Genomic DNA, 26879 nt, shown 5'->3' with positions numbered 1-26879 from the left:
AAGAACTACAAGAACTATAACACATATACCATACCATACCAACGTTATTTATAAAGCACTTTAAAACAAGCACAGCTGATACAAAGTGCTGTACATTAAAACACAACATAACAATAAAAATAAATAAAAATAAATAAAAACTCTTACAGTTTAAAAACAAACAAACATACAATTTAAAGCTAGATCCCGCTGGAGTTGAAAGCCAATAGATGGGTTTTAAGACGAGCTTTAAAAGTGGACAGTGAAGGTCAATGCTTATACATATGTATAAGCATTGAATTTATTAATAGCTCATATTTTAAATACTACTTTAAACAAAGTAATAAACTCTTTCATAGTCAACAGATGCACAAAATAAAAATTGGTCACAATGTTAAAAAGGAGAATCATAATTGTGTTTTATTTTCTTTGTTATCAACAAGCTTCACATTTTTTTTTTCTTTTACCAGAATGACTTAATTTAAAATAAAGGATCATTGTCAGATTTCCATGGCTGCCCGGCTGTTCTGAGACGTCCTTGTCCCCAGAGACAAGGTAATTTGTGATTGACTCTCATCACAGCAACGCTGGTGCAAGAATCCGGTTTACGAATGACTTCGCACCATTCTGGGTAGTCAACGGGCTTGGTCGCACTGTAGGGAGGAAGAAAAGTAAATTAGAGCAAGACATCAAGAGAAAATGTCCATAAAAGGTTTATTTGAACTGCATATGAAAACAAACTCACAGGTCACAACATCCCACTCCAAAAGGCTCCAAGCAGACACACTGGTAGCAGTCACTGGTTATCCAGCTCTCCCCAATGCCGTACACCTGACCCGTGTATTCACAGCTTGCTGATGAGGATAAGAGAGAGAACCGTTTACTTAAACAGAACAGTAAAAAATAATGTGCTAAGAATTTTACTTGAATGAATGACAAATAAACTCAGTCAGTAATCATTTTCAGATTTGAAAGTAAAGCTTCTCAAAACATTTTTAGTTTAGAGCGTATCATTAAACAATATGAATACAACATATAATACAGTATAAAAAAGTATGCTTTCTAATGGATGCATTTATTAGCAAAAATGTTACTAAAATCTACCTTTAGTGTTGAAGAAGCATTCGCCACTGTTATACACCGAGAAGCAGGGCAGACTGACTCCCAGGAGCAACAGTGAAGATAAAAGTACTTCCCTTGCGTTGGCCATTTCTGGGGAAAAGCTTTGCAAAGGTTAATGAGAAGAATTTAAAAAAAAAACACTGAAAGCACAAAAATCCAATCACAGGTACAAACCTGGGTCAATTTTTCAGCACTTGTGATTAAATCTTTCCTCAGACCTTACAGTGTTGTGAGTCAGTTCTTCTCTTCCGCTTGCTCTTTGTTGCAGTCACCGTCGCGATGCCTTCATGTTCCCTTCCCTAATTCTATTATTTTCTTCCTAAGCCTCCACACCTCCTCCTTGGTGCCCCAGATGAACCGATGCACTTTCTCCCTTTTGGTCTCAGATATTTATACTGCACCGCTACAGACTCATCAACCCCCACTCATGTATTACCTTCTTCTATCTGCACACAAACACAGATGCATGAACACACAAGCATTATGTTCGTCATTGCTTCTCCCCTCCTGAGCATACAGTGTGCAGGCTTTCAGATAACGTTTGTATCAATGCATCCCATTTGACCCCATCTGTTGCAGCGCTGTTCACGTCGTCCGTAAGACAGTCAGCCTATAGCTGATTGTTCAAGCTAAGAAGCTGCATTTATGTGTGCAGGAAGGTAAACAACAACCTTTGACCTCCCGCTCAAAGTAACATTTTAAAAAAAGGCAAGTGTGTCTCTGATTGTTCAAATGCATCTTTGTAAAAGTTTGGATATAATTTTTTTTGCCTACTTAATGAGAGATTTTATTCAGTTGGTTTGGTTAATAAATCCTTAATTAGCAAATGTGAGCCTCAACCTTCTTCATCTGACGACGTAGCTCTATAAATAGTCCTGTGCGTCAGTGTGAGGTTTGTTTTGAGAAAAAGGAACACAGTGACCTATGAGGGTTTCTTTGTTTAGTTTAAGGTTATTTTTGGCTTTCTACCATTGGTAAAAAAAAAAATGGTGATGGTTGTGGGATGGTCAGGATAGTTTCTGCAGCAGGATGACTCACTGTAATTGATGGAGCCTTGATTTCTGCTCTTTGTTTGAAAATGAGGAATATTTGACCTTCAGTTTGTGACCAAAAACTCAGGTCACTTATGCAGTGATGCAGCAGAACAATGATCCAAAGAACACCATCGTATCCATGCATAAGCATCCACAAAACAAAACGAGCGTCTTGGAGTGACCAAGGAAAAGTCTGAATTTAAATCTTATTTCTGCGACATGAACTTAAACAGTCTGTTTTTGCTTGAAAACTCTCCAGTGGCTCATTGGTCACAACTCAGTTTGAGTCTTTCTCTTGGGATTTGGACTCTTTTTCTGAATGAATGCAATAATTTTTTTTGGATAACACAAAAAAATCTAATTGTTCATCTACAGCTTTGGAAAAAAAATAAAGAGATCACTTAAAATGATCACTTTCTCTGACTTTACTTCTTATAGGTATATGTTTGAGTAAAATGAACATTGTTCTTTTACTCGATGAACTACTTAAAACATGGCTCTGAAATTCCAAGTAAAAAATTTATATTTATTTGCAGAAAATGAAAAATGGTCAAAATAACAAAAAAGGTGCAATGCTTTCAGACCTCAAATAATACAAAGAAAATAAGTTCATATTCATTTAGAAACAACAATACTAAAGTTTTAACTCAGGAAGAGTTCAGAGATCAATATCTGATGGAATAACCATGAGGTTTAAATTAGAAAAAAATCATTTTTAGAGGAGCACCTTTTATTTTGTACTTTTCTAGTTTTTCTCAGTCTACTGTGGGTATTGTGCCAAAAACTAACAAACAAGCAAACACAAAGCAAAAAAAACTGCTGGCCGTTGATTGGACATGTGTACCACCAACTCATCTCTTTTTTTAATAGGAGACGTCGTCTATCATTACTAGTACCCAGTTTGAGTTTTCTATCTCAAATTGCAAATTGTTATTGTAAGGAGCTGGAAACTTGTCCATTGTGTATGTGCCCCTCAAAACTTTACCAGGATGGATGGATGAATGGATGAATGGATGGATGGATGGATGGATGGATGGATGGATGGATGGATGGATGGATGGATGGATGGATGGATGGATGGATGGATGAATGGATGAATGAATGGATGGATGGATGGATGATGGATGGATGGATGGATGGATGGATGGATGGATGGATGGATGGATGGATGGATGGATGGATGGATGGATGGATGGATGGATGGATGGATGGATGGATGGATGGATGGATGGATGGATGGATGGATGGATGGATGGAAACGTCTTTAAATTGGACTTTATATATTTATTTTCACTGACCACAATTTGCAACAAAATATCAACATGTAACAGAAAACTTTTATTTAAATAAATGCAATTAAAACATACAGTAACGGTGAGGGTTAATGAAAATAAAACAACAAACATGCAGGGGATCATGAAGCAAAGATCAGAGGGAGAGCTGACTGATCATATGACTGATCATACTGAAACACTGTTGTCAACCTGGTGTGATGCACAAAAGCTTTACTTAGTTTTCTGCCCCTTTGTAATTTGATGCACCTAAATAAAATTCACCCAACATTTATTCACCCAACATTTATTTGGGGTAGCAGCAAATACCATGTTGCCATAGAGCATTTCAAAAAACATTGTTGTTGAGCGTCTCATTTAGTTAAAAATCAAATTATTCCTCACATTATCTCCTACAAGCTCAATAGGACGATATTAATAGTTCCCTTAAAAATTGACTCTTACATAATAAAATGTCCTTTGGAAAAAAAAAAAAATCTGAATTCGTTGGTAGTTGTTCAGTTACAGCCAAAAGCCAAAAAGCATCTTATCATTACATAAGAGCAGCTGATGAAATGTTAAAATTGGTAACCGAAGCGTGCAGTTATCTTTCTAATTGAAGCGATACAACACGAGTCACGCATGTGACGACATTAACAAATCATTCGCCCTGCTTCCGTTTAAGCCTTGCAGAGAATAAATGCAGAATTCACGAAACAAACACACATACACACAAAGAACAGTTTTTAGAAGAAGAATAATGGGACCAAACAGTGAGTTTCCTGTCCATAACATGGGCTAATTCTTTCCTGCTGTAGTAAGACAAAGACTGTTATCTGGATATTTTGTTTATTCTTTATCTTAAGAACCAGGATCCCAGCTACAGCAGCTGTTTGCTCATGAAGGAGGATCTTCCTGTATACTTAGAAGATACAGTGCAGAGTCACAAACTAATTGTGAGTTTTGGAGGGTGTGTGTTTAAAAACAAGAACAGTGCAGCTTAGAAATTATCATTACTTTGTTTTCCATTCCAACTGTTGTTTGAGGCATTGATAATTTACACAGACATGGTCGGGGCAGGTCATGAATTTGTTTCTAAAGCTTTGCTCTCATGATGATACAAACCACTTATGTAAAGCGTAGCATCCTTTTACCTGAGCAGCCTCTCTGCAGAAGATCAGACGTCAGTGCCAGACTCTGTAGGAATATGTCTGATATTTAGTTGATACGATGAAGCACAAGAACAACCGAATATCAAACATATCACACAGCCTCTGGCGAATTAGTGGCGTGGTCCAGCAGACTGGTAAAACCTATTGGGAACAAAATAAAAAAGAAACTCTATGAAGAAAACAATTCAGAAATCCCCCCCCCCCCTTCCTAAAAGATATCACCGACTGCCAGGTAAAAGACCTGAACAACCAGTTCTGAAGGAAATGACACAGGATCAGCCTTCGGGGCTCTGGGCCTCCGACACTGGGAGTCTGAGACCCTGCTGACATTTCAGATCATGGTGTGTTTGCTTCAGGGAGTGCAGGGTTGAATATTTCTCCTGCATCATGTAGAAACACAAAATGATACTCACCTGCTTCGTTTATCCAAAGATGTTACTACTGTCTCTTTTTGCTTAAATTCAACGGCTAAAAATAAACATTTCAGTGAGTTATAAAAAAATTAATTTGATAGTTTGATAAAAAAAAAAAGTAAAGAAGAAAAAGAAAAGTCTTGCGCTGATTTAGGAGTTTAAATGCTTTACATTGGAAGGGCAGCTCATATTTATACCCGTTGTTTGAGTTTAGGGGGTTGGACCCAATGATCAGTCTTTTGGGAACGTAGAAACTCACACTGATGTAATTAGACATGTATTGATCAGCTGCTCTGGCCTGCAGCCTTTCCTCCACGCATTAACCTGATCAATACATGTGATGTTCATCCTGCTGTGAACACGCTCACGCAGTACAGACACACACACACACGCACACACACATGCACACACACAAGCACACCCATGAAAGCATATGCAGAGTCAAATAACTTTCAGTTTTTGCCTGTAGGGAGGACAAATGTCAAGCATGATGGTCACTTGATTATGTCCTTTGTCATAGGGATAAAATACTAAATGTAAGAAAAAATTTGACACATCCAGTTCAACCAACTCCCTTCAGAAATTAAATAAGTAGTAAATAAGATCCACCTGTGTAGCTATAAATACAATCCTTCTGTGAAGGCGTTAGAGGTTTGTTAGAGAACATCTGTGAACAAATCTTCATGAACACAGCAGACAGGCCAGGGAGAGGATACAGCAAACATGTGGAAGACAGGGCTGTGGTTGGATGAGACCAACTTTTCTTAAACAAACCATCCTGAGAGCGGAACATGGTGGTAACAGGAAATCCTGGAACAAAACCAACCAAAAAAAAAAAAAACAGTTGAGACTGGAGTGGAGGATTAACAGCAGGATAGTAACCCTGAGCATAGAGCTGCATTGAATGGTTTAGCTCAGAGTAGATTCATGTGTCGAATGGCCCAGTCAAAGTACAGATCCAAATGCAGTAAAGAATTTGAGCAACATCTAAAAGTGTATTCTCTCTACCCGATCTGATCGGGCTTGAGGCATTTTACAAAGAAGAACTGCCTAAAATGTCAATTTCTAAAAGTGCAAAGATGTGATAGATCCAACATTTATTATTTCAGTATCACTGCTGCCAACATGCAGGATATTGTAATAAGTGTTAGCTAATTATTTTAGCACCAGGCATCCAGGCTCTCTGCACCCTGTTGTATTTGGTGACCCTTCCTTTTAAACAAATATAAAATGTTTGAGAAGGAATTTAGCAAATTCAACATCAAAAGAAACCACTTTTTAAATAAAACTTAGTGTTTGAGATGAAAATTATGATTTTTTTTTTTTTTTTTAGTGGTCGGGGTCATTATCTACAGTCTGTGTTTGCTATGAACCTAAAGGTAGATGAGAGTAGCATTCAATAATGTTTTGTTTTGAGTTTTACTGTTATCACAACATTCACAAATATCATATGCTCTCCTGACATTGTGCAGCCGTATTTCCTGAGCGCAAATTTTCAGTACCTTGTGTTTGTCTACCACACGTAATCACATTAAAATATTTTTAGATTTGCACTTGTAAAGTCAAAAGCATTTAGAAAATAGTAAGAAATATGAACATAAGGAGCTATATTTTATTTGTGTTCAAGAGAGATCTTTGGCTTGTACCCTGTTTTTAATGACTGTAATCAAAAGTTTCATAATGCATCAAAATTCAATTGTTTTAGTTGTTGTTTTTCATGCATTGTGCCACTTAAGCACGATTTACAACGTTTGGGATTTGCAACAGAGTCAGGATAAACTCAAAGGTTGCACTGTCCTCTGTTTTCAGGTTCTCGGACGTTGGGTTAAAAGTGATTGCAGGCAGGCATATGGTTGGACTCTCACGTGTGAAATCAACATCATCTGCCAGATGCCTGCCAATAACAACACAGTATTTTCACCTCTACATACACTGTAGGTCATAACTGTGTTTGCAGTTAATAATTGATGCAATTCAAAAGCAATCGCCCTTGTAAACAAATAAGATGTCTTGTAGTAATGCATTAATGGATTCTTCGTCATTAAACTCCCTGCATACAGAAACGAGCAATTTTCTCCATTTCAAAATTTACAACTAAATGTAGCAGAACAAGTTTTGAATTTTTGTGTCAAAAAAAATAAAAAAAAATTCTCATTCATGGACAACCCAGATGTCAGTCAGACTACTGTTTCAGTCCCACTCTATCACCTCTGCATCCTCTCCTGCTATGACCTTGACAGCCTATTGGGACGTGATGATGGCTCCCCGATCTCTGATCGCCTGTTGTGAGCCTGGGGGCGACAATTAGGCAATGCTCCATCCGCAACAGATGAAGGACAGTGTGAGAAATAATGGACAGTGCAGAAATCAACAAAACAGTGCATATCCTTTAAATGACAAGTACAGTGCCTGGCAAAAGCATTCGCACACATTTTTGTCAACTTCGGATTGCAAATTTTAGTAAATTTAAGTGGAACTTTGCAGTAGAGATTAACATAAAGTAGTGAATAATACATGTGTAAATAGATAAACGCGTAAGAAAAGCAATACGTGGTTTTCAAGGCAGAGATTCAATTTTACACAGGGAAACTGTTTATATGAAGGCGATGGCTTAAAGTTTTGGAGTGTAGATGAAAACCAAACATTTCATATGTTCATTTGTAGAAACATTAAAAAAAATTCACAATGATTCACCTTGAGTTTATCAAAAGAAAAAGGAGTATGGATGCTTATGTAAGACGCTTGTTTATTTATTTCAGACATTAACCATTTGTGAAATCTTTTTTAAAGACTTCAGAGGAAAATAAATGCAGACTTATTCCATGTTTTATTACAAAGTGACGTGTGTTTAAATGTCAGAAATGTTTAAAATTCAACATCTGGAGATTTTAAACTGGAGATTTTTAGCACTGACAACAGATTCCACATAAATGTTTTAATAACTTAATGTTTTTGTCAAGACAGGCTGATGTATACATTTAGGATTACTCTATGATATAAATGATTTCACTTAGTAAAAATCAGCATAATAGAAATGTCTGTTTTCTCAAAGTGTAGGCAAAGTAATCACAGTAGAAACAAAAAGTCATATTTGATTACTTATTTTTGTGCAATTTTCTAATAAACCTCATTCAAACACTTTTATTTCATCCGATTGTGATAAACAGAAATACCCTTTATTTTTCACAAAGTGGGGAAATTCAGGTACAACAGCTGCAAAGTGACTCATAAAGATGAAAGAACTGAAATAACAAAAGTACTTTGTGAAACTGTTTTGTAGATTTATTTTGATTTAAATTATTGAGCTTCTTTAAAAAACACACACACACACACACAGAAATTGTGTGAACATGTGTGTCACGTTCACACAGACAGCAAAACGAGAACGTTTTATTAATTTATTCAAAGCTAACATCTAAATTGAGATAACCGTACTTTAAGATTAACCCGTACCCAAATGAACCTGCATTTAGTTGTTAGTTTAGACTTTCAACAGAAAACACAAGGATCATCAGGAGTGACAAACATTTCCAGCTACTCTTTCCCTCTGTTGTTCTCTCTCTCTCTCTCTCTCTCTCTCTCTCCCTCTCTGTCTCTCTCGCTTGCTCTCTTTTGGTCTCTGTGTTACATGCTCACCAGCACACAGGCCTGAGGCAGAATCAAAGAGGAAGAGAGAGCCAGGCAAGGTTAACAGTGATTATTCAATACCTATCTCTATGTTTTCAAAATTGAAGGCAAAGGAGTTATCTAACAGAGAGAGGAATGCAAATCTGAAGCCATAGCTAAAAGACGGAAACTATAGGAGCTAAAAGCCAACAGAGAAAGCACAACATAAACCAGAATAGCATATCCAAGCAAATGATGACTCTGCAACGAATCAGTGGAGTGCTGAAAACCAACCACTGACATTCTGCCTTGTTCTTTTTTCACTGTCAGTAATTTGTTTTGATGCCTGTCCTCTGAATTTACATAAAGTCAAATATCAGCCAAATACTTAAACAAATCAACTCTTATGTGCATTTCTGTGTCTCTGTGCTCTAAATGACATGCAGAGAAATATCCTTCCTGCTTTCTGTGGTTGTGTATGCATTAATCATTACCAGCGTAGGAAAGATTCAGGTTTAACAAGTATTTTACAACCACCCATTTGTTCAACACACCCTGATTGAGTGTATTGTGCAGTTACTGAATGTTGATGGCGCAGCACCTGTACCATTCATTCGCCAGAGAAAAACACGCAAGGCTTCTCGTGTTCTTAAATCATTGTGTCGTATATCTTTTATTTTGAAACTGTTTACCGTAACTTTTGCTTGATTTTGGTATGGTTTGTTTACCATTGAGATCATGCTTAAGCGATTTGTGGTATCAAGATATCTCTTTTGTAAGTTCAAAGTTCATTTGAAGTATAATAGCCTTTCATAGTCTTGAGATGCCTCACCCAAACCGGAATGTGTGGATAAGCTCGAAGGACAGCATCTTTCCCCGAACATGTCACAGTCAAGTTAATAAAGACGACATTCCAGAAAATTTCATCTTAAACAACTTATTGAACCAAATCACATGAGAGACAGATACCAGCTGTTAGCCTAGCTGTTTTTGTGACTTTGAACTTGTCAGTACTAAACCTGCTAGCTTTCACATATTCCTCTGTTACTACGTATTGCGAATTGCTTGTTATGTATGGTGTCAATTTAAAAGAATAAAGTTTTTTAAATTTAATTATGTCATCATGTTATGCTAAGAAAAACATTGCCAGCCTTGCTACGTTGAGCAAACATTCTCCTTTCAAAAATGGCTAATAATTACTTGATTTTCACTTTATCTATTGAGTTTATTTAAAGGAAATTTTACTTTAATACTTTTAAGACGTAGTTTAGGGGCTGATAATTGTATAATTCAACATACACCCTCTTCATGGACTGTTGTAAATGTTAATTAAATCCACAGCGGTATGCTAACATCAAACTAGCAATCATATTAAAGTTCACTGAGATTTCTTTTCAAACAAGTTATGTGAACAAAATGTTCTGATTATTCCACTGGTTATATATAATGCTTATTCAATGAGAACTTAGTTCCTCCAAAATTGTTTTATTTTTTTGTTTCTGACCTTGCAAAGACATTGCTAGCCTATCAGACTAGTTTCCCAGGCCAAAATAGCTTATGAGTAATTTGTGAATATCTGTAAAATGAAGGTTGTTTCAGACTAATCAAAGTAGTACTACACTTTAATAACATGTCAATTCAGTAAATATAAAGTCATTTTAAAGTGTATTATTTCATCATCCCATGCTAGCTAACACCAATCAAAATTGTATTTTATCCTCAGTTTTTCTATTAATAGTTTATTAAAAGAACAGTTTTCTTTGTAATTTTACCACATATAATTTAATTATAGAAACTGGAAATGTCAGTTAGCCTCAATTGATTACAACTGCTGCAGAGACAGCAGTAGCTATTATACTGGTTGAATTTCTTATGTCTTTTCAGGTTATTCCAGTTATTTATACATACTGGTCCTTCAATAAGTTTTCTATCATCTAAAATATATTTTGTTTTATTACCTGTTATGTGAAGAAAAACATTATAGCCAAGGTGGTGCAAATCAAAATGAATTGAGATGTTTAAAAGCATGGCATATTAAACTCTTTGGGGGAATTGTGAAAGCAGTTGTGTTGTATTTTACTTTATTTAGGGGCATCAGTGTAAACAAAGAGACACTAGATTTTCACATTTTAATTTGTAGAAAAAAAAAAAAAAAAAAAAAAAAAAAGCTTGAAAACCATGCATCATTGTTCTCCATCTTCACAATATTTAACTACATTGTATTGGTTCATGAAAAAAAATCCCAACCAAATACATCTTTAAGAGACTTGACAAAATGTAAAAAAAAAAAAAAAAAGTTTAAGGGCGGTGTGGCTAATCTAGCTGGGCACTTTAAGTCCAAGCACTTTACTAATATGTTCCAAAAAACATAAAATAAACTTGGCAGTCCCAATCCTTCTAATAAATTATTTCTTTTCAGCTGTGCAGTGCAAGTTTATTTTATCCATATAGCAGAATCTTTTGGGAAAGTGCTTGACATCCATTCATCTATCACCTGCTGGTCCATGCAGGATCATGGGGCAGCTGTTTATCTACTGCAGTCTTTGGCAGGGTTCACCATGGACAGGTCACCAGTCCATTACAGGGTTTCCCATTAAAAATACAAATAAAAAAAAAAACTATCATATTAAAGCTGCTCAGGATTAAAATACAACAAACCCAACAAATTTCACAAAATAAAACCTGTGCAAAACAAACCCTGCACCATGACATGCTTTTATTTTTCCTTTAGTTACGAAAACAGGATCTTGAAAATTCTAATGAAGAGTCATATCTGAGGACCTACCTTTGCTACATGTAACATTTAATGTCTTGAGGCAATTCAGATGACACATGGTAGAAAACCGGGACATATGGCAAATTAGGACATAATATGTCAAGTTAGTGGTTGCAGAGTTGGTCTTTGTCTCAGAACAAAAGCCAATTTTATTTTTAAGTTTACAGAATGTGCGTTTTTACTTATTGATTTAGGTGGGAGGGAACATAACCACATTAATCTATTTATTTTCAATTAGGTTGCTGTGGCTGATTTAATTCACTGTTTAAATCTACGGACTATTGCACTGACCATTTTCAAACCAGAGCTTTAAAATCAAAGGTCAGTTTGCAGAAATGTCAAGTGACTGAAAACCTAATCCACATGTATCCCTTCTTCTTGGAAATCCTTCATGTCACCAGCAACATTGTATCCCAGCCGAAATAAAAAGCCAGAATAGGTGTGTCCTTCTGAACAGATCTGCCGACCTTGAGATGTAGAGGATAAAATGGTTGTTGTGCACATTTTTATATCAAGACATTTGTCTTTATGTCCACTTATTTGGCAGGGTTCACCTATTGTTTGGGAGCCTCTTCCTTTTTCTCCTCTTTTTTGGGGGGTTCTTCTTTCTTCTCTTGTTTTGGGGGTTCTTCCTTTTTCTCCACTTGTTTGGGAGGCTCTGCCTTTTTCTCCTCCTGTTTGGGAGGTTCTGCCTTTTTCTCCTCTTGTTTGGGAGGTTCTGCCTTTTTCTCCTCTTGTTTGGGAGGTTCTTCCTTTTTCTCCTCTTGTTTGGGAGGTTCTTCCTTTTTCTCCTCTTGTTTGGGAGGTTCTGCCTTTTTCTCCTCTTGTTTGGGAGGTTCTGCCTTTTTCTCCTCTTGTTTAGGAGGTTCTGCCTTTTTCTCCTCTTGTTTGGGAGGCTCTGCCTTTGGCTCTTCTTTAATGCCGCACATGGTCCTTGAAGAAAAAAAAAAAAAAAAGTAAAAAGTTATAAAATGTGATCGGTGGACTTATTCTGCAAATTCAACTGAAATAAAGATATGACATTACTTTATTTGGTCTGGGTACTCTTTCAAGAAGTTACACACTGGACTTTTTTCTGTCAGCTGCTTTTTCAGTCGATCTAGTTCTGCGTTCCACTCCGTCTTCTCCTTCTCAGTTTGAGCTGTGGAAGTTATAAAAAATAAAAATTAAATGTTTCAGTATACTGCTAGTAAAAGAAAAAAAAAGTTAGGGGGTTACGCATACAAAAGTGTGAACATCGTTTCCTACATTTAGAGAAATTAAGATTTGATTACCTTTGAGGTTGCCCAAGTTTGTTTCCTCTGCTGCCTGCTGATCTGCACCAGATTTCTGCCAATGAACAAGAAAATGTAAACGTATTGCTTGTAGTTTATCATTTATTTCCATTGCCAAACCACAGTTTTGCTTTTGGGAACAGGGGCTGCCTTAAGTTGGAAAATAAGAGAAAATGTGACTTTGGAACTTGCAGAAAGAATACAAACCACTATAGCTAACAGGCAAACCTTTAATCCTGCTACCGTTTGGCTGGCCTGCTGTCAGCCACTCTGCAAGTGGCCTGCCACTCTGGCCTGCTGTCAGCCACAATATCAGTCAAGCCTGATTTTCTGGTTTGTGCTGATCAAAGATTAAGCATGTCACTTGACATTCCTTCACTCAAAGAAAAGCGTTCTTAATGCTTTTGTTGGAGCAATAAGAAACTTTAAGAGTTAATCCAACAAGAAAATGGGTCATAGGCTCCCACCGGTTTAACACAGAAGTTTGAGTTTTCCAGACATATTTTTAAATGTTAAAAATTAAACAGAATTGCCTTCATTGTCCTATTGTAATGTTGAATATGCCCGTTTTCACACCACTCTGTTCAGTTTGACATTATATTAGGCAGGAATAGATTTGATTCAGACATATTTTAGACATGTATCTCTAAACATATATCTATTGTTAGACGTATGTCTAAAAATATTGAGGAGACCATATAGTAGAATATGACTCTTTTAATAGATAACTACAAATTTGTGTCAATAGTAATACTTATATATCAGATTGCCAATAGTCTCTTCAGATCTGTGTTTTAGTTGGACGTGTCAGAAGTACATTGAATTAAATGATCACGCTGACTTTATGTAACCAATTATAATCACCTGGGAACCCTCGCAGCCGGTTAAATCTCCAGCCGCCTTCTCTGCTTTGGTCTGCGCAACCTTCACTTCCTCCTCCATGGCCTTCAGCTCGCCCTGAACCTTTTCCAGCTCGTTGTGTCTCTCGGCCTTCTCTTTCTGGTACTCCTGGAGGACATCGCTGGTCACCCGCAGCTTGATGTCCTGGAACCGGCTCCGCTTCTCTTCCTTATCGTGGTCCCTTTTGCGCATCTTTAGTAATCCCACCAAAATAACAGACGTCAGCAGCGCCAGAGGGAGCACGAGTTGCACCTTCATCCTGTGCAAGAACAGAACACTTTCTTGTTTGGTGTCCTTAAGTTTCTTAAGGTTTAGGGGGGAGGGCGTGGGGGGGTTAAGAGTTCTTCCTACAGATGTCCGGGTTCTTCACTCTCCATGCGCCATCCGAGAGCTCCTCAAACCTGAACGTGAAAGCTCCGCGTCACCGCGGTTACACCTCCTCTCTGCGCATCGCTGGCAAATTGAAGCCAATCCACCACCCACCTGAGGTTGACTCACCTGAGCTTTCTTTGCTCACCTGTTTGGATCGGAGCTGGAAGCAGGAAGAAACGCCCCCTTCCTGCATCGCTTCTAAAACAGGAACAGGTTGCTGCACCTGTTCGTGCGACGTCCTGGTAACACGTCAGACCTGCCACCTTTTGTCTCGCCACTTAAAGGGAAAGTTCAGAATTTCCACCGTAAGGTTTTGTTGAAAGTTTGCACGGAGTTATTATCTTACCTATACTTGCTGAAGCCCACTACACATTTCTATTTACTGTAAATAAAGTTCAGTTGGACCCGAGTACTGAACTTCTACTCCGCAGAGTCCAAAGGAACTCTAATCTAAAACAAAAAGCAGGTGATATTTTAAAAATCTATAAACCATTAAATTTTGGGTGGTTATTTAGAAATAAGTCAAAAAAATTAAATTATAGGCTTTACGATCCACCATCCTGAGAAACATGCTGAACAGCATGTTATCAGAGTAACTATATGTGTGTATAATCGATATTCAAACTGTACCTTTTTGTTGTGACAAAACATGGAACATGAGGAAGAAGATGTATACAATCCATGGACATATGTGTGCTGTTGTGAAGGAGTCAAAACATGTTGTTAAAGCAGTATTTTTGCATATGTGCAGGTGAAAATATTCTCAAAAGCATCGAAATAAACTCAACATTCATGTAACAGTTATTTAAAAAACAAAAAAGAACAACTATTATTACACTTGACACTCTTACCACCAAGAAGTCACCGTAGATTGGACACACTTGTCTTTGTACTTCTCACCTGGACACCATCTGAACCACATGAGTTTATGTTGGTCTCATCAGACCACAGGACATGTTTCCAGTAATCCATGTGCTTAGTCTACTTGTACTCAGCAAGCAGTTTGTAGGTGTTGTTTTGCATTTCCTTCAGAGGAACCTTCCTCCTGGAAAGATAGCCATGCAGATGAACTTGATGTAGCGAGCGGCGAATGATCTGAGCGCTAACAACCTGACCTCTGCAGGACTGCTGGCAGCACTCATGCATCTATTTTCAAAAGACAAACTGGTGCGGAGCAAAGTGTCATATCTTCAGGCCCATGAAAAGATATAGGCTAACATATTTTCAGAAATTTGATTGGTGTACTTGCTTTTGGTGAGATATTGTATAGTGTTAAAATGTGTTTTAGTACAACTTTACCTATAAGAGTATAGCTCATAAATGTTGATATATTTCAGCACATCATGCCTTCTGTACTTTATTTTATTTTTGTACATCCTAAACTAGTTTAGCACGCTAAGCAAGAAAGAGCAAGCAAACACATATTCCTCCATGCATATGTATGTTTTTCTAGATTTGTGTGACACAAAGGCCATGGCCAAGGGCCATGGGGCAGATTAAGAGGACACTTTAAAATAAATAAAGCTGCATTTGCTTAACACACACCCAAGCAATATTTTTTTTACACCGCTTTACTTTTGTGCCCAAAGTGTCTCTGGCCAGAAATACTTTACTTGTTCCTTTTCCATGAGGATCTTTGAATGCCTCACCTTGAATAAACAACCTAAGGTTTTTTTTTGTTGTTGTTATTTTTTGATGGAGCTGTTTTAAGATGAAGAACTCCACTTTAGTCTTGGAAGTAGCTGCCTCAATCTAACAAGCTAACCTGGATTTTTGAGGCCAAGAGAGTAATTTACTGGTGGTAAATACCTTAACAGAAAGTCACTTAAAAAAACTGAACTATCCCTTTAAGAAATCTAACTGATTTGCAATCTCATATTTTATATAAAACCAACTTAAAAGTTTTCTGAACTTTTAACAAAAGCCACACAAAGATTTAGGTAATTTTCTTGCAAATGAACACATTTAATTATCAATTAACCGTATTTTATATTTAACAGTAAAACTATAATTATGTAGCCTATAAGGATTTTTAAGAAAAAAAATCCAACATCAACTAGTTTTTGGAAAAAATGAAAATTCAAAGGTAATGTAAATATATAAGTTTTTCTTTTCATTTTTTTTTAAAAAAAAGCCTTCTTTAGTGCCAACGCATAAAATATGTCACCAGGAAGCAGGTGAATCGACACGCCCAGCTTGCTCGGCAGGTAGAGCCGGTTACTACAACTTTTGGCGTCGCTGATCTCGGGAAGACGTTCTTCCAGGGATGAACAAGTGACCACCGGCAGGTTTTTACCACAGCAGACGGCCCCAATCAAAATCTACCATCGATCGAGTGAGAACAACAACAACAGAAAAAAAACAAAAAAACGATGAAGCTGGTGATTTTTTTTGTCGCCGTCAGCGTGGCGGTTATGGTCGCGATGATTTTTCAGACTCTGCGTCAGGAGCTGAGTCTGCGTAGCCTGAGGGCCCGCATGGTGGAGAGCTCTGCGGAGGTGAAGAGGAGGGAAGACTCCATCATGGACATGAAAAGTAAAATCCAGGAGCTCAAATCCACAGTGGACAACGCCAACCTGAAGCTGGAGGACCTGAAGAAGGAGAAGACGGAGAAGGAGAAGGCGCTGAAGGAGGCTGAGAAAAGTCTGGAGACCTGCAACGCGGCGAAGGCAAGGCGCAAACACTCACATAAAAGTTTTCAACGTTTCAGGTCCAAGCAGCGGCGGTTGCCCCATGATTTGTACCCCTTTTCTTAAATCTCAGTCTGATTAAAAGAATCTCTCAATCAAACCTTAAAATGTGTACTTTCAGCATAAACTGTTTCTTTTGGTTCTTATAAGGTGCAGAATACATGAGAATGCTTAATCATCCTGGAGAGACATCAAGGCAACTGAAAAGCTATTTAGCACGCAGCTGATATTTTTTCCCCCTATATTTATGAATTTGAACATTAATTATGCGCTAACAGATAACAAGCAAACATAAATTCCTGAAATATGTTTGAAAAATACAAATATTAAATACTCAGCAACTGAGACGGATGGGATTGGGATTCAAACCTGCAGCTCCCCAGTTACAGGATGAACTCCTACCACCCTTGCCACTGTGGTCTCTATAATATATGTTGTTTTGCACATGGCCTTTTTCTTTTCCACTCCTAACAAGTACATTTATATTCGTCATTTTAGGGAAATGCTGAAAAGACGAAGACTGATTTGGAGGAATCCATAAATAAACTCAAAAGTAAGTCCAGACAAAAAAAGAACAATGTCACTGAACTGTAGCAATATGTATGCAAATATGTTTCCTGGTGCAGTCCTACAAACCCACATGAAACTTCATTTGCCCTCTCTTCAAACTTCTTGTTTTGTAACATGATATCATGTACTCAACTCTAATGGCGATGATATAGCAATCGTTTAGACCTGTTTCTAGGCATCAAATACAGAAATTCTCCAATTTATTAATTTTTTTCAGCTGATCATGAAGCAGCTAAGAATAAGGCTCAAGAGGAGATTGGGAATTTGAAACAACAGATCTTGGACAGAGAAAAAGCAATTTGTGTCCATGCAGATATGACTAAGGAAGAAGCACGGTGAGTAAAGCAAAGAGCTACTGGTCATGGAGACATCAAAGCCTTTATTATATCAGGTCCTGATTTCTGATTTTCTCTTTTTGTTTTGGTAGGAAACTGTGTGGAGAGTCCGCTCCACCACAATAAAATCAAATCCGAGTAAACTTGGTTGAACTTTTCCAAACAGGGTCAAACCCGAGAAGGACCATCTATAAGTTCTGTTGGCATCTTTTTGGTTTGTTTGTTTGTTTGTTTGTTTGTTTGTCTTCTTATTTTTATATATATTGTTGTCATGCACATTTAGCTGACTTATGGGAAAAGGGAAATAGTTTTTCACATTTTTATTTAAATTATGTTCTGTTTTTGAAGTGATTTTTTTGGTTGAATATTGTTTTGGCTTATTGAATCTTTAAAATACTTTAAAACGTATTGTGTATTGTGGAATTCATTATTTACACTCCTAGACCCAAATAAGTTTTGTTATTATCTGACACATCACTGTACCCACAACAGTAAAATAGTTAAATAATGTGACAAGCCTTCAGCTGAGAGGTTTAGTCCTTTGACTCCCTCTACTGGAGAATTGAAGGTTTTTTTTCATAGTGTCAATGGCAAAACCTTTTATAATACTTTGGTTGTGCTTAGTAAATATTCATTGTAGAAAAATGTTTTTAAAATCAGAAAAACAATCTGATACTTGAGGGGTTTAAAGCAATGAAAACTTTGCACCATTTATTTTCTGGTTATGAGTTGGTTATTAAAGCTGGCTATTTTCAAAATTGTCTGCTAAAAGCTTTGTGGTTTTTGAATATGTTCAATTTTTAATATTTATTTTCTATGCAGTTGTGCTTAGTCTCTTTATTTTTGCCCATTTATTGTTTTTTTTAATATACTAACTTCCTTAACCATGTTGCCTCTGCAGTCAGACATTTAGCATTTGTTATGTTATTTTTATCAGAATTTCAGAGAAAACGTCTAAAAAATAACATGACTGGTAAAAACTTTCACAACTTTTTAAAAGAGAGCAGATAGTCATTTTCACATAGACCAATTTGTTTGAACTGAGGTTTATCCAAATAAAATGCCTGTAAATTGTAAGTTTTGTTGGCTTTAATCGTTGTTGGTACAAAGAACATCTTTTTTTTTTTTCATACAGAAGGCACATTTACAGAAATGTATGGGAAATGAATACATTTATTGTTGTGTTATAATACATTTAAATTGAGAAAAAATATGTTCTATTGATATATGCGTACTTTGGAATACATTAAAGAAATAATTTAATTTTTTGGGATTTTGGAACAAAGTTGTACACAAAATATATTTAAACATCTATACTTTCAATATTGACTTCATTGTCAACTTGGCTATATATCGACAACAACTTTTTGAAGTAAATTATTCAACAATTAATTTTCCTCTCGGGTTAATACATTTTTTTTAAATTGAATATATAATTTTCTGTATTCTATCTTCTAAGTTGAAATCTACATCCCAGTGACTAAAAATGGAAATTTATTGGATTTAAATTGTTTTTCACTTCAGGTTAAAAGGGCACATTTACGATATCTAACTCATTAATACTCATTGTCTATTTCACTACTAAATAGACATTGAGTCTATACATTACATTGATCAACTAAGTTATTTAGTCCTTCGTCCCTCATTTACATCACATTGTGAAATTGTAAGTACGTGTGACAGAGACTGGGCTTCAAGAAACTGGCCACCTCTCCAACAAATTTAGGAAACTAGTTTTTTCCGTTTCAGTGAGTCAAGAAAGTGAGCAAACGGCGTTAAATCCAACTCCCAGTTGGGCGGTTTATAAAACAGATCACTGGTTGCTATGACAAAGTAGGTGTTACAGGAAGCTTTGTTCATCCTTCAACCAATCCTGATGCAAATCTCAAAGCACGTGACATGACCCGGCACTTACGTCACTGTTACCGATGCCGGAAGTTGGCAGACACTGCGCGTGACACATGAAAGTCACCGGTAAAACAACAACAGTGTTAGAGTTATCCGAGCTCGTTGGCTTAAAAATATATATAAACGAGTTTAATGAAGGAGTTTTTCAAGTTTTTATTGAAGTGGCAGTATTTTAGTCTCGATGTTAGCTATGACAGCGTTTTAAAGCCGTTTAGAAACAAACTCGGAGCGCGTTATTAGAGCAACCTTACAGTCACAGTACTATCCCCATCTTGAATACAAAACATAGTTTTTTTTTCTTAGATTTATCTTCAGATTAGAAATGACACGAAGCGTCGGTCGAATATTCAGCGGATTTCGGTGCTTCGGTTCTCTCCCGTTCGGGAATCCACCACTGAAGACACAATGTTCCAGTGTTTTATTCAGGACCACCTCAGAGCGGACCTTGATGGTAGGTACCATAATAAGCTGGTTATTTGTGCTGAATGACGCTGTGAACCTCATGCTATTCTCATTGGATCCTGGGCCTTCTGTTTAGTGTGACTGCACCATATGAATGACGGACAACCAAAAAATTACTCAGGCACTCTGTCACAGGATGAGAACAATAATATATTTTTGAACGAGATGGACATTTAAAAAAATTAATAAGTAAATCTGTGCTTCAGCGATGACCTAAGCTAGTTTAAAACTACTTTTTTGTCTTGCTTTGCAAAAGTATTCACATTTATTACGTTACAACCACAATGTATGTCATTGGGATATATAGAAACTCTCGTTTTGAAGCAGAAGGAAGGCTTTACATGGTTTTGATCATGCCATGGATTCGGACCAGCTTGCTTGTTTCTGCTATAAAAATACTATACATCTTGAGACTACCACCACATCCCACGGTGGCAATAGTTCTCTCTCATGTTAACATAAGTAGTAGATCTTCTTGCCACTTTTTCGTAAAGGACAGATTTGTGAAGTGTGTCACTAATAGTTGTCCTGTCAACAGATTCTTCCAGCTTAGCTGTGAATCTCTTCAGAGATACTATGTGTATTTTGGCTGCTTGTTCTGTAGATTTACACTTAATGAAGCTTTTTTTTTTTTTAAACAAAAACTGTAATTTGTTTTAATGTTCAGCATGCACTGCCAAAAATCTTTGGCCGAAAACCTCGAGACTTCAGCCTGCCCAACTCGTCATGGGGGAAAGAGATGATGCAGCTGTACAACCATTATAACAGGCTGAGTAAGGAGACGACAGAAGGACAAGAGGACCATGGAGAGCAGTGGACAAGACTGCCAAGCTACAATCGGACTCTAAAGTATGCAACAGGTACAGGTGCAAACTGGTGGCTTTGCTTTGAGACAACTAAGATAGAAATTGTTTGAAGAAAAAAAAAAGGCCACAGAAATCCTGGCCTAAGTTTGCAGCTTAGTGAATTTTTCCAAATACATTTGCACCTTCTTTACATTTAGATGTGAATTATAATTTAAAGCTGAGATTCTCATTTTAAGATCATACACTCAAACTAGTCGGTATTTTAAACAGAATTTAAATCCTCAGAGTGTTTTGAGTCGTTTAATTTGCCACCCATGACCACTGGTTCTCTTGAAAACTCTTCAAAAGGGGAAAGACAAGAGAACATGCTGTTCAAGTACTCAGATGTGTGTTTTTTGCGACTTTGTTTATGTCAGAAAGTCAAGAATGTGGCTACTCCCATAGACTTCACTGTACTTACAGAAAGAGCAACTAAATGAATTCAAATTTTGTTGTAGTAACACATTCTCACACTGTGACATTGTTTCTAAAAATTCTTTTAATTTTAATATATTCAGTTTTTGAAGAAAGTCTAAGGAAATTCAAAGTAAATTCAGTTCCATTCGAAAATACTTGATTAATCTCAGAGGGAAATTAAATGTTGTAACTGCGGTTGTACATCCAGATCTCCTGTAGCAGTCTGAATGAACCCAGTCATGGTTCGCTGCAATTTTCTTGATTTCATGAAGAATCCCTCTTTGCTCCGTCATCTCCAGTGGTTCCACCAGAACAGAACCAACCTTCTTTTTCAGGTTGTTGAGCCTTTTTAAGTCCCTAGTTTTGGTGCTGCTGCCCCCAACAGATGATGGCAGAAGAGATTACTCTCTCCACGACAGACTTATAGAAGATTTGCATATCATCTTGTACAGCCTGCTCTAGTCTGTCCCTTCTTGTAGTTTGTCTCGCTGTTTCATTTCCAGTCTAGTCTGTTGTCCATGTGAACACCGAGGTATTTATGCTCCTCCTCCACCTCTTCCCCCGTCATGTCTCCTGTTTTTCTTGAAATCTGTAATCAGCTCTTTTGTTTAGTTCACATTCAAGATAAGACGATTGTCTCCACATTATGACGCAAAGTGGTATGCAATTCCTGTTCTAGTAAAGTCAGGAGAATCACAATTTGGCACCTGTTTCAATTCTTATAAAAATGAATGCAACAGGCATGTTCGCAGTTGAGCAGAATCTTTAACTTGATAATCAAGGACTTTCTGCTTCCTTGGAGTTAGTTAGCGTTCTTCAAAACTGGTCGGACAACAGCGTAGGCCATTCAGGTTAGGCAAATGTGTGCTGATATGCATCGGCAAGGACACAGCTGCTCATCTAAACTTGTTTATATTTACAGTCGGAGGGATAATTTAAAAGTTCAAAACGGCTGGAGCTGGCAGAAACGAGGCTGGATGAGGGCCCAGGTTAATCTTGTCATCATGCAAGGTGCAGAAGGTGGTAAGGAGGGTTAAACTAAGACAAACACAAAGCTCACTGTAGCACACATTGGCGTCACCATGTTTCTATAAGAGCCATTTTGGTGTTTTGTAAAAATGTACAGATTACATGTAGATGAAGTGATTTGTTTGTAATTCCTCATTCTGGTCTTGGTTATGAAGCACATATATTTCAAACTAATCACTGAAGGCTAGCTGCTGATCGGTCTGTGTTCTTGTGTTGTGTCTCATCAGGGGGAGTGTATCTCAGCAAGATAATCCAGTCAAAAGCTCGCCTTTTCACCCGGAACATCAGGGACCCTGGAGCTTCGTTCGAGTATGTTATATTTTTCAGACAAGATAAGCTCAAGTGCGCGTGCATCTTCCAAGCTGGACACCTTTTAGAGGGGGCGCCAGGGTGAGCTAACGTTTACTCCTGACCATGTTTATGTCTGAAGGTCTATATTTGTTTTCCATTTTTGTCCGTAAATATTTGTCATATTCTTTTGCATGTTTGCTTTATTTAAAGGAAATGTTCCATTTGCTTTGTCTCAAACTTTGAAAACAAAGTCTCTCTTTAATAAAACACAATTAAAACCAATCTCTTTATAGGAAGGTGTTAAAGCTTCATTTGCCACAACTCTTGTAGTTAAACTACGCAATAAATGTTTGAGACATCATGTGTGCTTCCAGACATGTCCACGGGGGGGCGATAGCCACCATGATAGACACCATTACAGGAACGCATGCCTCTCTGCTTTCTGCACCGGTTATGACGGCCAACCTTAACATCAACTACCGCAGGTAAAATAGGGATGGATGGATGGATGGATGGATGGATGGATGGATGGATGGATGGATGGATGGATGGATGGATGGATGGATGGATGGATGGATGGATGGATGGATGGATGGATGGATGGATGGATGGATCTGAGGTTATTTCAAAACCAGGTGGACTAATATATGTGGAGAGCAGAGGATCATTTTTTTTAGTCTAAAATTGTTGTTTTGTCTCTAGTCCCATCCCACTTGGAAGTACTGTGCTGATTGAATCCATTCTGGACAAAGAGGATGGCAGAAAAAGGTATATTTCATGTAGAGTGACCAGCACGGACGGCTCCAAACTGCACACAGAGGCAACAGGTGACTTTCTTCAGTGTCACTTCCATTTCTGTCATGACACCTTCCGCATTTTTACCCTTCTTTTTCTTCTTCTTTTTCTCCTTGCAGGACTGTTTTTGTCAATCAGTGTCAGCCACCTGCTGAAAAGGTGAAGCAGCATGCCAGGCTGGCATAACAGAGGCCAGAACAAGCCAGCGTGTTTGACTTTGTGAGAAATTGGTTTGGATTAAGGACGTATTTTCTAGATTATCTTGAAGAAACCTCTACTAACAGACTGAACTTGAATGCCTTTGCGTAAGGGTACTAACACAAAAACAGTACATATCTGTGGTGTATTTATTGAACCAAATTTTAAGGTTTTACTGACTGCATTTTGAGTTACCCAGGGGCCTTACAGTTTGAAGCTTCCCCTGAGATGTTTTGTATATCTTCTTCAAGATCAAAGATTCTTGTGTGGATGTTATTTTCACTGAAGAAAGAAAAAATATTGTCAATAAAAGCTCTTTTTAAAGACCAAATGTTTATTCTGTGATGTGCTTGAATCTGGGTTAGGAAGTGCTTTTTTTGTGTGATTCTGCTCAAGTATTTATCACAAAGACCTCTAAACCACTTTATTTAAAAGAGTACTGGTACTGCCAGTAACAGAAAAAAAGGAGAGAAAAAACCGGTGTTTAGGATGAAAGGGTAACACTTTTGAATTTGGTCGCCTTTCTAATGAGAAAGCGTGAGTTTCATGCTTCTTGTATTACACCTCTTACACATTTTTTGAGCTTTGATTGTCAGGTGTGGGTTGTTAGCTGCTGCTCCGCCATGTGGTGTCTGTGGTTGGTTTAGAATGTGAAATGTAGCTTTTTTCACCAGCAGAATATCGTAACTTAGTCATGAAGACACGAGGCCTTCGAAAAAAAGTTCATCACGTCGGCCAATGCCGCTCACGCTGGCACTTTGAGCGTGTGTCTGCATATAGAAATGACTGTGGCGTGTTGAAGCAAGCCGTAAATGGTAACGGCTTCCACATCACACAGAGGCACGCTGCTCTGGTATCCACTGCAGGCCACGAAGTCAGAAAAACTGATGAGATGCAGCTGCTTTCTTTTCTCTAGTGCGATGGGATTTTTGAAATTGGCATGTAATAGCAAAAATGTTTAATATCTGTTTGTTGTTAACAAAAAATGGAAGAAAAAAAATTCTCTATTTGCATTATGGGGCTGATGAACGACTTCTAAAAACACAATTGTTTTATTAAAGAGAAATTTTATTACCAGGATCTACAAGACGTGTTTTTGTGAGTTTTCTTTTTCTCGTCTGACACAGATTTTATTTAACCAAGTGGTCATATTAAAGATTTTTTTCTCCTCTAAATGGTTTTTCTGATGCAACGCAAGTTGAGTCAGATTCACATGCAGTCATTACGTCTATAAATATCAGATTAATTTGGTGCTTTTATCAATGAGTTTCACTGGTGTACTTTCCATCTGAGGATGAACAACTAGCACAATGTGCTACACACAGCTTCAGAATCAAGCATTCTAGCTCAAATGCATGTCGATGAAGCCACATATTTATACATTCTGGATAGAATAAGCCGGACAAAATTTCTCCTAATTTAATTCTGTTAAAGAGTTACCAAGATTATTTCTACAAGCCAAATCAATAGCAGAACAGTTTAGTACTACATTCACGAGACCGCTGTAAAATTGTAAGCTTCTGATTCACTGGCGTTAAATGGAGGCCCACATCAAACACAGTGCTACCTCATGTGACATATAAAAACCGTAAGAAACCAGCCAGAACATCTGGAACAGAACTGTGGATCTTTACCACTTTAGCTGGCATAAACAAAGCTTTTGTGTACTGTCCACAAAAGTTATGGCTCTTTCCAGAAACTCAACAATAGTCTATGTCTAAAACAAGACACACATCCAGCCAGAACCTGAGTGTATGCACATATCTGAGCCAAAATGTATGAGGGACTTGACTTGATGGGTGACTTTTGTTTATTTGGCATGTAATAATGACCACCTACTAATAGAATCACTAAACCTTTAAGAGCTCCTCCACACTGATGTTAGATTATGCGTTAGCAAATAATGGTCATAACCGTAGCAGCCTCCACACTCTAACGTCAATTCTTCCACACGTTGGTCTCCTGTGTGGTTTTCTGTGTATGCATGTTCATCGCAGCACAGGCCTGGCGAGTCTTCTGAGGGCCCCTCACATCTCTAACCTCGCTGAAGAAGCATGCATACGAATGGAAATGCTACCTAGTTTTTAAAAGTCTTTCTATTGCATGAAAGTGCAGGACAAATAAACACAAGCTTCTCTTTTTTTCCCCTCTCGCTCCAGTCTCATGTGGTCAAGTTGGGTTTGAAGGAAGCGGGTGAGGGGCGGCTGTTTTCCACTTTCAGTTAAACCACCTGCAGCTTGCTCTGTCCACTGCAGCGCTTCGGGCCCATCAGTCTTTTAATGTGGGGGAGCGCCATTTCACAATCCCTCGGCATTGGCAGCATTTACTGCAATCAAGCTGGCTTTCAGCAGAGCCATTACTGATCTGAAGACAAGATGCAAGCTTTGTTTTACCGGGTACTGTTGATAAAGGGTAGTAGATATTTAGAAATAATAATCATTAATAAGTTTTCTCAAAAAAAAAAAAAAAAAAAAAAACAGACAGGAAATGGCTATGCTTAAACCTTCATAAGATTCTGGTAGTTTGCTTTCATTTAGTGTAATAATTTAAAGTGAAATGCTCCAAGCACCCTCCAGCACAAATGGAAGTCAATGTCAAAAGTGCAAGAAATATTGTTGAACATTTTTGGGTGAAAGACTGATGACCCAAGTTAAATCAAGCAAACTCCTTATTATTAAACTCTACATGTGTATTAATCTTAAATTTTACTTGAACAATTTTACTTAAGCGTTAATTGAATTAATATATAATTAAAAATATTTTTTAACCTACATTGTAAAGAGTTATCATGGTTTTAGGTTAAGTGTTGTATTGTGAGAAACAGATTCCTTTTTCTCTAAGCTACACAACTGAAAACCTAAAACCAACAGAGACTATTAGGTGGATGGATGAAACATATATTTATATTTAACTTTATATTATTTTCACTGACCAAAATGATATAAAGTTAAATATAAACTGCATAAAAAGTGCAAAACACTTTGCACTTTTTATGCAAAGCGTTTAATGCAAACACTTTGCATAAAAATATAACCAAAAAACATTTATCTAAATAGATGCATTTTTTTATATTCTCATTTGTCTTTTTGACCCAGATATATATTTTTTAAATTCATTTTCACAGTTTTGAAGACTTTCTAGACTTACTGTTATTTCTGACATCACTGTGGCTGAGAGAAGTAATTCTTATTTTTACAGCATTGAGCTGAAATGAACTTAAACTTTAATTGAGACCTTCAACCCAACAGATTCTCCACTCCTGGTCCTGTAGGAGACAGAAGCATCCATGTTTCACTGCCTCTCTGTTCGCTGTAAAGCACCAGGTTTTGCCTCCTTGAGTAAAAGTTGCAATAACGCACAGTCGACATGCTCAGATATTCAGAACCAGCTCAAGCTGGAGCTGCTCTCGGCATTAGTCTG

The 26879-nt window shown here is 37.4% G+C and overlaps 4 protein-coding genes across 6 annotated transcripts; 2 read left to right on the top strand and 2 right to left on the bottom strand.

Annotated features, from left to right (window-relative positions):
- Positions 1-373: 373 nt before the first annotated feature.
- LOC103478138 (prostate-associated microseminoprotein-like) lies at positions 374-6203 on the bottom strand. Of its 2 annotated transcripts, XM_008431672.2 has the most exons (4): positions 1276-6201; positions 1084-1191; positions 725-833; positions 374-632 (listed from the first exon to the last, which is right to left on the bottom strand). In XM_008431672.2, the coding sequence occupies exons 2-4, from the start codon at positions 1187-1189 to the stop codon at positions 461-463; spliced, it is 387 nt and encodes a 128-aa protein (XP_008429894.1). In that variant the 5' UTR covers positions 1190-1191; positions 1276-6201; the 3' UTR covers positions 374-460. The 2 variants fall into 2 exon arrangements, with proteins under 2 accessions (XP_008429894.1, XP_008429895.1); XM_008431673.2 differs by having other exon boundaries at positions 1084-6203.
- A 4329-nt stretch (positions 6204-10532) lies between these two features.
- On the bottom strand, positions 10533-14300 carry LOC103478188 (uncharacterized). 2 transcript variants are annotated; one of them, XM_081597335.1, is made up of 5 exons: positions 14046-14300; positions 13512-13806; positions 12648-12702; positions 12400-12514; positions 10533-12306 (listed from the first exon to the last, which is right to left on the bottom strand). In XM_081597335.1, exons 2-5 carry the CDS (start codon positions 13803-13805, stop codon positions 11928-11930), a joined length of 843 nt encoding a protein of 280 aa, XP_081453461.1. In that variant the 5' UTR covers position 13806; positions 14046-14300; the 3' UTR covers positions 10533-11927. The 2 variants fall into 2 exon arrangements, with proteins under 2 accessions (XP_081453461.1, XP_081453462.1); XM_081597336.1 differs by having other exon boundaries at positions 14065-14294.
- A 1800-nt stretch (positions 14301-16100) lies between these two features.
- On the top strand, positions 16101-18272 carry LOC103478139 (uncharacterized). Its single transcript, XM_008431674.3, has 4 exons — positions 16101-16588; positions 17108-17162; positions 17397-17514; positions 17607-18272. Exons 1-4 carry the CDS (start codon positions 16292-16294, stop codon positions 17638-17640), a joined length of 504 nt encoding a protein of 167 aa, XP_008429896.1. The 5' UTR covers positions 16101-16291; the 3' UTR covers positions 17641-18272.
- A 1157-nt stretch (positions 18273-19429) lies between these two features.
- On the top strand, positions 19430-23790 carry them4 (thioesterase superfamily member 4). The gene is made up of 6 exons (XM_008431675.2): positions 19430-19873; positions 20552-20744; positions 22403-22565; positions 22841-22951; positions 23169-23293; positions 23381-23790. The coding sequence occupies exons 1-6, from the start codon at positions 19745-19747 to the stop codon at positions 23422-23424; spliced, it is 765 nt and encodes a 254-aa protein (XP_008429897.1). The 5' UTR covers positions 19430-19744; the 3' UTR covers positions 23425-23790.
- The last annotated feature ends 3089 nt before the right edge of the window (positions 23791-26879 follow it).

This window comes from Poecilia reticulata, chromosome 16 (assembly GCF_904066995.2).
Source record: "Poecilia reticulata chromosome 16, P_reticulata-male-v2, whole genome shotgun sequence".
NCBI lineage: Eukaryota > Metazoa > Chordata > Actinopteri > Cyprinodontiformes > Poeciliidae > Poecilia > Poecilia reticulata.
Note: the sequence above shows the minus strand (reverse complement) of the source record. Positions and strands in the feature narration are given on the sequence as shown.